Raw genomic sequence first — 9,906 nt, forward strand, 5'->3', positions numbered from 1 at the left:
AGTATCAAGTCCAGAATAGCATTTATGCGAGTGGCTCCCTCACTAATTGTATGAGAGATGCTCCCCGGAGGGAATTTAGAAAGTGGCCACTTCTAGAGGAACTTACAGCAGACACCTCCCAGCTTATATGCGGTAAATTAAAGTCTCCCATGATTATGACCTCTCCTTTTAAAGCCATTCTAGTAATGTCCTGCAATAGGTACTTATCCAGTTCCCGTCCCTGTTCAGGTGGTCTATAGATCACCCCAGTGCGAATTATGTCCTTGTCCCCCGATTCTATAGTCACCCAAAGGGCCTCAGTTGTTGCTTCAACATTTTGTATTATAGTAGCATTTATGCTGTTTTTTTACATATATAGCTCCTCCTCTTCCAATCCTCCCCATTCTGTGCTTTCTATATAGATTATAGCCTGGTATAGCTATGTCCCAGTCATGCTTTTCATTACACCATAACTCTGTAATAACCACAATATCTAGCTCATCCCTTGTCATTATTGCAATTAGTTCTGAGATTGCATCAACTATGCTCCTGGCATTTGCACACATAGCTCTAATGGGGGGTATCCACTTAGCGATTTAGCCAAGCGATTGCACGATAACGACATCGTTATCGTGCAATCGCTTGCAAATCGTGCATGCATCAGGCATGTTTTGGTCAGAAGCGGCCAGCGATGCGCGTGCCCGCTGGTCGCTTCCAACATCCGACATCGCCCGTACATGCAGGTCAACCTGACGATCCCGTCAGGTTCAGCATGTGCGGGGATGAGGGATGTGCTGGGACTGAACAAGTGAACGTTCAGTCTAGGCCCTTAGTGGCTAACCTTGACACTCCAGATGTTGTGGAGCTACATATCCCAGCATGCACTGCTACCATTTTGCTATTAGGGCATGCTAAAACTGTGGCAAGGCATGCTGGGATATGTAGTTCCACAACATCTGGAGTGTCAAGGTTAGCCACCACTGGTCTAGGCAGATCACTAGCTATACAAACGACAGCACGATTGCAATGTCGTAATCGTGCTGTCGTTTGTATATCTACAAGTGGATACCCGCCTTAAGAGTTTTGCTTGTGCATATATTTTTCCGAGACATGGTTCGAGAGTATATTACAATGGGCAAGATGTTATTTGGTATTACCTGGTCTCAGATGTTGTTCAGTGTTTCTCAACTGGTTTCTTTAACTGTTATTTAAAACGTTTCTACACTTTGTAAATTTCTTCACTTGGTGAATTTCTGAACTCAGCCATCTGCCCCCCAGACAACTGCCCCCCAGACAACAGCCCCCACAACTGCCCCCCAGACAACTGCCCCCCACAACCGCCCCCACAACTGAATGCAAAGATAAAGTAGGTTTTCCTGCATAGTTATCTCAACCAATTTTCTATTACCGAGGGTATCCCGATACCCAAGGGTCCGCATTCAGTGTCTCTCGCAAGATGCAATCAGTCGCTTGCAAAAAGGGGCCGGGTATGCAAATCAAGCGATCGCTCTTTGCGCTGTAAGGACGCCCTCTATGTCTCTATTAGCGATGGCAGTTAGCGTACGCTGGACTATAAAACCTCCCACCTGTCACTCGCAGCACACGTCATCTCCGGGAAGAGTCTGATTAATCGTGAACATCGAGGGCCATCGGAGCTGCTCGCAGCGCTTGGGGTTGACCTAACCTACCCCAAGCACTGCGAGCAGTTCAGGCTAAAAAACAACCAAGTCACGTGTGCAATGACGCTACTTTGCTAATTATGCACACCCATTAAACGCCGTTCTGACGGTCAGACACGCCTGCGTTCGCACATCCACACTCCCGTTCACAAGCACCTTCCCCTGTTACCACCCACGAACAGTGCTATCTGTCAGGCATAGCAGCGACCTGAAAGTGACTTGTGAGCTACCAAAATCAGATCACAACGAATGACTTGCTCACGCGCACTGCGAATTATACGCATGCGCAGATGTGCGATTATCGCTCCCAGCGAGCGAGCGTGCCCTAACGAGAGACACTGAATGAGGTCCAAGGTATCCAATAGAAAAATATGGGTCGTGATTTATTTATTTTTTTTCGGTCAAAACCAAGCACGAAGTTTACAAAATAAAATTGGGGACCAGCATCTACCCTAAAACAAGAATATTGGGTAACAGTAATAATGGTTTCTACTGTCCCAAAGGGAAATATAATGTGTTTTTTTTTTTTTAAATGCATTAAATGGCTGATTTTTACATTTCTTTTTTAGTTAAAAAGGATAAATTTAGGACAATTAAAAAAAAAAAAAAAAAAAGATGAAACAATTAAATAACAAATGCTATAATTCAATTTGAGGTTTATAAATTAACTAAAAATTTGATTTTGGCGTAGTTTGAGGCTATTATTAGTTTTAACAACCATAATGTCAAGCAATTTATTGAACTAATTAGGCTAATTGCGGACTTTCAATTGCTTAATTAGTCATTAGGAGGGAGGTTCCTTAGGGGTTCTGAAGCAAGTTGCGACAGTTTTTCCTTAAAATAATGATATTAGATAAAAATTGGACTTGCTCTGAACCTTTGTGGCTGCGTGAAAAATCCAACGTCACAAAACTGAATATGGCCCTAAGTATCAGTGCCAAAAGGTGAGACACATAGTAACCAATCAGATTGTAGCAGTACATCTTGTACAGTGCAGAAATGGGTGAGACACATAGTAACCAATCAGATTGTAGCAGTACATCTTGTACAGTACAGAAAGGGGTGAGACACATGGTAACCAATCAGATTGTAGCAGTACATCTTGTACAGTGCAGAAATGGGTGAGACACATAGTAACCAATCAGATTGTAACAGTACATCTTGTACAGTGCAGAAATGGGTGAAACACATAGTAACCAATCAGATTGTAACAGTACATCTTGTACAGTACAGAAATGGGTGATACACATAGTAACCAATCAGATTGTAACAGTACATCTTGTACAGTACAGAAATGGGTGATACACATAGTACCCAATCAGATTGTAGCAGGATTTATTCTTGTACTGTACAGAAAGGGGTGTGATTAATGGAAACCAATCAGATTGTAATGGTTATTATGCTTGTGCATACAGTAGCAGAAACAAGTGGATTATCGTGTCACAGTAATGGTGGCTCCCATAGATGTAGTGTCACAGTAATGGTGGCTCCCATAGATGTAGTGTCACAGTAATGGTGGCACCAATAGATGTAGTGTCACAGTAATGGTGGCTCCAATAGATGTAGTGTCCCAGTAATGGTGGCTCTCATAGATGTAGTGTCACAGTAATGGTGGCTCTCATAGGTGTAGTGTCACAGTAATGGTGGCACCAATAGATGTAGTGTCACAGTAATGGTGGCTCCAATAGATGTAGTGTCCCAGTAATGGTGGCTCTCATAGATTTAGTGTCATGGTAATGGTGGCTCTGATAGATGTAGTGTCCCGGTAATGGTGGCTCCCATAGATGTATTTTCCCAATAATGGTGGCTCCCATAGATGTATTTTCCCAGTTATGGTGGCTCCCATAGATGTAGTGTCACAGTAATGGTGGCTCCCATAGATGTAGTGTCACAGTAATGGTGGCTCTCATAGATTTAGTGTCCCAGTAATGGTTGCTCCCATAGATGTAGTGTCACAGTAATGGTGGCTCTCATAGATTTAGTGTCCCAGTAATGGTGGCTCCCATAGATGTAGTGTCCCAGTAATGGTGGCTCCCATAGATTTAGTGTCACCTTTAATGGTGGTTTCCATGGATGTAGTGTCACAGTAATGGTGGCTCCCATAGATGTAGTGTCACAGTAATGGTGGTTTCCATGGATGTAGTGTCACAGTAATGGTGGTTTCCATGGATGTAGTGTCACAGTAATGGTGGCTCCCATAGATGTAGTGTCACAGTAATGGTGGTTTCCATGGATGTAGTTTCACAGTAATGGTGGTTTCCATGGATGTAGTGTCACGGTAATGGTGGTTTCCCTGGATGTAGTGTCACATTAATGGTGGTTTCCATGGATGTAGTGTCACGGTAATGGTGGTTTCCATGGATGTAGTGTCACGGTAATGGTGGCGTAGTCTCACTGTGGTCTGGAAGACGATGTGCTATGTTTGCTATTAATCATTATTTATTACCAGTTATTTATATAGCGCACACATATTCCGTAGCCCTTTACAGAGACTATTTGGCCATTCACATCAGTCCCTGCCCCAGTGGAGCTTACACTCTATATTCCCTATCACATGCTCACACACACACACAAGGGTTATTTTTTGTGGGGAGCCAATTAGCATACCAGTATATTTTTGGAATGTGTCGGAAACCGGAGTACCCGGAGGTAACCCATGCAAGCATATGGAGAATATACAAACTCCACACAGTTAGGGCCAGAGTTGTAATTGGACCCACGACCTCAGTGCTGTGAGGCAGTAATGCTAACCATTACACCATCTGTGCAACCCAATATGTCTTATCCCGTTGTAAAAATATACTTTTAAACTGTATTTTTAACAATAGAGGATTTCTTATCACCTGTATTATATTCTCCATGTCTGACAGCCGGAGCTTTGGTGCAGGAGCTGATAGCAATCCTAGGAGAGTCTCACAAGCTGACCAGAGCAGGAATTCACCTTCTCCTCCAGCCCCACCTCACAGAGCTCAGTCTGCACTCCTGTTCTGGACTCATCAATAAAGCGATCATAGAGCTTGTGACTGTGCGCTGCAAGGTAGGTGGCCATTCGCGATACTATGCTTTCCATCTAAGGTCTGTGTGGTCTATAACCATGGATTTCACATCTCTTTCCTGTTTCCTTGACGCTTCCACCATTTGACCTTCTCCGTAATAATTTATTATCCTATTTTCATTGTCTCCTGGCAGTTCCTCACATCCCTGGATCTGCACTCCTGCAACCGTGTACCCGCTCAATCCTTGGCCACCCTTGTTGGAAGGTTACCGCGTCTTATGAAACTCTGCCTCTCGGACACTCAGTGTGATTCACTTGTTTTGGCCGCTATTGGCTGCTGCTGTCAGCGACTCCGTGAATTGGACGTTTCCAGGTGCAGGAAGCTTTCCCCATCTTCCTTGCTGTCCCTGGTGTATGATAGTAAACGGGCCACATTCTCAAGCCAGGCTCTGCGAGTACTGCTTCTGCGAGACGTGAAGCCACAAGGAGACCCGGAGCAGTGGGTAAATGTTTTATGTTATATTTTGCTGGCCCTTCCCAGCCTGGAACAACTCTTCAACCCTTCTGTACCCAGTGCCCTACAACTCATACATACTGGTCATTTCACCTATGGTGGCATCTCCACAGACAGCTTCCCCTCACTGGCTGAGGTTGCACGCAGAAGAGCGGCCAGAAAAAGTAAGCGTAATGGACTAGTGAATGTGAGGGACTGTAAGTCACAGACTATGGCGTCTCCACCAAAATCAGAGTATGACCAGGATTCAGGTACGTTCCTGGGAAAAGAGACCTGGCATGGCACTGCTAGTATCAGTCTGCACCTGAGAAAGCTGGAAGACCTGGAGGAGGAAGATGTGTCCAATCTGGGCTTGTTGTGCCCAGAGGTGGAAGAGGCTGCTATCACTCTTGGGATCCAGACCATAAGTACTTGGAGTCTGGTGCAGTGGCCAAACCTCACCAATCTGACTGTGCATTGCCCAGAACAGCCCAACAGGACCTTGGAAGAGATTCTGACAAGTCTACATGCCATAGCGAAAAATCTACGCTTCCTGTCTCTACAAAATATGCTCTGGTGCCAGGAGAAATCATTGTCTACCCTGCTCACCTTGTGCCCAAACCTGCAGAGCTTCCAGGGTCACTTCACTGTGCTCCACCAGACTATATTCCATGATGACCCTGAACTCCCTCCCTGGGCAGGGAACCCCCTTCTGCTGCCTCAGCTGCACACCTTCGTCTTTAATCTGGAAGGTGAAGACCCCTTTCCCCCTACCTTCCAGCATAATCTGGGGGGCTTGTTGGTTTCGCTTTTGAAGGGATCCCTCAAACTGGAATCTCTCTCTCTCTGTGGGGTTCCTACATCCCTTGATAGTGTGTTTGAGGTTGTTTATGCATCAGACCCACCTCAACCTCTTCAAAGGCTCAGCGCGGTGTCCCTGTGCAGCAGTAACGTCACACAGTGGGGAGCCTCCCTGGTGCTCAGGTCACAAAATGACTTGAGACATCTTGACTTGTCCCATTGTAAGGATGTCACCTGCAGGGACTACCACAAGCTCCAGGAGAGGGCACGGAAAGAAGGTTCCAGCGTCAGCATCACCTGGCAGTAACAGGGTCAGCATCACACGACAGTAACAGGGTCAGCATCACCTGGCAGTAACAGGGTCAGCGTCACACGGCAGTAACAGGGTCAGCGTCACATGGCAGTAACAGGGTCAGCGTCACACGGCAATAACAGGGTCAGCGTCACACGGCAATAACAGGGTCAGCGTCACACGGCAGTAACAGGGTCAGCGTCACCTGGCAGTAACAGGGTCAGCGTCACCTGGCAGTGACAGGGTCAGCGTCACCTGGCAGTAACAGGGTCAGCGTCACAGGGCAGTAACAGGTTCAGCGTCACCTGACAGTAACAGGGTCAGCGTCACATGGCAGTAACAGGGTCAGCGTCACCTGGCAGTGACAGGGTCAGCATCACCTGGCAGTGACAGGGTCAGCGTCACACGGCAGTAACAGGGTCAGAGTCACCTGGCAGTAACAGGGTCAGCGTCACCTGGCAGTAACAGGATCAGCGTCACACGGCAGTAACAGGGTCAGCGTCACACGGCAGTAACAGGGTCAGTGTCACCTGGCAGTAACAGGGTCAGCGTCACACGGCAGTGACAGGGTCAGCGTCACACGGCAGTAACAGGGTCACATGGCAGTAACAGGGTCAGCGTCACCTGGCAGTAACAGGGTCACATGGCAGTAACAGGGTCAGCGTCACACGGCAGTAACAGGGTCAGCGTCACCTGGCAGTAACAGGGTCAGCGTCACACGGCAGTAACAGGGTCAGCGTCACACGGCAGTAACAGGGTCAGCGTCACACGGCAGTAACAGGGTCAGCGTCACACGGCAGTAACAGGGTCAGCGTCACCTGCCAGTAACAGGGTCAGCGTCACAGGGCAGTAACAGGGTCAGCGTCACATGGCAGTAACAGGGTCAGCGTCACACGGCAGTAACAGGGTCAGCGTCACATGGCAGTGACAGGGTCAGCGTCACCTGGCAGTAACAGCAGTCACCGTGGACTTTACCAGCACTTCAGTTGTATCATGTTGCCCAGTTTCCATAATATTTCTAATAGGCTTCCTGCCAGGACTCTCCTGTTACTCTTACTGATGTGTTATACTGATCTTATTATACATTGAATGGGACACATTACAGGAATTAATGTGATCATCAAACCCTCCAGCCATTCGCTTGCCATGTACTGCACCATTACACTGCAGTACCCACCCGCTCTCATCTATACACTCACCTGTACCTCACTGCACCATTACACTGCAGTACCCACCCGCTCTCTATACACTCACCTGTACCTCACTGCACTATTACACTGCAGTACCCACCCGCTCTCTATACACTCACCTGTACCTCACTGCACCATTACACTGCAGTACCCACCTGCTCCCCTCTACACACTCACCTGTACCTCACTGCACCATTACACTGCAGTACCCATCCTCTACACACTCACCTGTACCTCATTGCACCATTACACTGCAGTACCCACCTGCTCCCCTCTACACACTCACCTGTACCTCACTGCACCATTACACTGCAGTACCCACCTGCTCCCCTCTACACACTCACCTGTACCTCACTGCACCATTACACTGCAGTACCCATCCTCTACACACTCACCTGTACCTCACTGCACCATTACACTGCAGTACCCATCCTCTACACACTCACCTGTACCTCACTGCACCATTACACTGCCCTACCCACCCGCTCTCCTCTATACACTCACCTGTACCTCACTGCACCATTACACTGCAGTACCCACCCTCTACTCTATACACTCACCTGTACCTCACTGCACCATTACACCACAGTACCCACCCGCTCTCCTCTAGACACTCACCTGTACCTCACTGCACCATTACACTGCAGTACCCACCCTCTACTCTACACACTCACCTGTAACTCACTGCATCATTACACTGCAGTACCCACCCTCTCCTCTATACACTCACCTGTACCTCGCTGCAACATTACACTGCAGTACCCACCCTCTCCTCTAGACACTCGCCTATACCTCACTGCACCATTACACTGCAGTACCCACCCGCTCTCCTCTATACACTCACCTGTACCTCACTGCACCATTACACTGCAGTACCCACCCGCTCTCCTCTAGACACTCACCTGTACCTCACTGCACCATTACACTGCAGTACCCACCCTCTCCTCTAGGCACTCACCTCTACCTCACTGCACCATTACACTGCAGTACCCACCCACTCTCCTCTATACACTCACCTGTACCTCACTGCACCATTACACAGCAGTACGCACCCTCTCTCCTCTATACACTCACCTCTACCTCACTGCACCATTACACCGCAGTACTCACCCGCTCTCCTCTATACACTCACCTGTACCTCACTGCACCATTACACTGCAGTACCCACCCGCTCTCCTCTATACACTCACCTGTACCGCACTGCACCATTACACTGCAGTACCCACCCTCTCCTCTATACACTCACCTGTACCTCACTGCACCATTACACTGCAGTACCCACCCGCTCTCATCTATACACTCACCTGTACCTCACTGCACCATTACACTGCAGTACCCACCCACTCTCATCTATACACTCACCTGTACCTCACTGCACCATTACACCGCGGTACCCACCCGCTCCCCTCTATACACTCACCTGTACCTCACTGCACCATTACACCGCAGTACCCACCCGCTCTCATCTATACACTCACCTGTACCTCACTGCACCATTACACTGCAGTACCCACCCTCTCCTCTAGGCACTCACCTCTACCTCACTGCACCATTACACTGCAGTACACACCCGCTCTCCTCTAGACACTCACCTGTACCTCACTGCACCATTACACTGCAGTACCCACCCTCTCCTCTAGGCACTCACCTCTACCTCACTGCGCCATTAAACTGCAGTACCCACCCGCTCTCCTCTAGACACTCACCTGTACCTCACTGCACCATTACACTGCAGTATCCACCCTCTCCTCTAGGCACTCACCTGTACCTCACTGCACCATTACACTGCAGTGCCCACCCACTCTCTAGACACTCACCTGTACCTCACTGCACCATTACACTGCGGTACCCACCCGCTCTCCTTTATAAACTCACCTGTACTTCACTGCACCATTACACTGCAGTACCCACCCTCTCCTCTAGGAACTCACCTCTACCTCACTGCCCCATTACACTGCAGTACCCACCCGCTCTCCTCTAGACACTCACCTCTACTGCACTGCACCATTACACTGCGGTACCCACCCGCTCTCCTTTAGAAACTCACCTCTACCTCACTGCACCTTTTCACTGCAGTACCCACCCATTCTCCTCTAGACACTCACCCGTACCTCACTGCACCATTACACTGCAGTACCCACCCGTTCTCCTCTAAACACTCACCTGTACCTCACTGCACCATTACACTGCAGTACCCACCCGCTCACCTGTAGAAACTCACCTGTACCTCACTGTACCATTACACTGCAGTACCCACCCACTCTCCTCTAGACACTCACCTGTACCTCACTGCGCCATAACACTGCAGTACCCTCTCCTCTAGGCACTCACCTGTACCTCACTGCGCCATTTCACTGCAGTACCCACCCACTCTCCTCTAGACACTCACCTGTACCTCACTGCACCATTACACTGCAGTATCCACCCTCTCCTCTAGGCACTCACCTGTATCTCACTACACCATTGCACTGCGGTAC

The 9,906-nt window shown here is 48.5% G+C and overlaps 1 protein-coding gene across 2 annotated transcripts in view; it reads left to right on the forward strand.

Moving 5' to 3' along the window:
- LOC148501716 (uncharacterized) overlaps nt 1–7,749 on the forward strand; it is a 55,891-nt gene extending 48,142 nt beyond the window's left edge. For both annotated transcript variants that reach the window (XM_088450066.1, XM_088450067.1), the window contains exons 3-4: nt 4,529–4,695; nt 4,848–7,749. In XM_088450066.1, the coding sequence (XP_088306192.1) occupies nt 4,529–4,695; nt 4,848–6,254 (1,574 nt within the window). In that variant the 3' untranslated portion in view covers nt 6,255–7,749. The remainder of the gene's footprint in view (nt 1–4,528; nt 4,696–4,847) is intronic.
- Nucleotides 7,750–9,906: the final 2,157 nt, after the last annotated feature.

This window comes from Taudactylus pleione, unplaced genomic scaffold (assembly GCF_031769625.1).
Source record: "Taudactylus pleione unplaced genomic scaffold, aTauple2 ptg000505l, whole genome shotgun sequence".
In the NCBI taxonomy this organism is placed as follows: domain Eukaryota; kingdom Metazoa; phylum Chordata; class Amphibia; order Anura; family Myobatrachidae; genus Taudactylus; species Taudactylus pleione.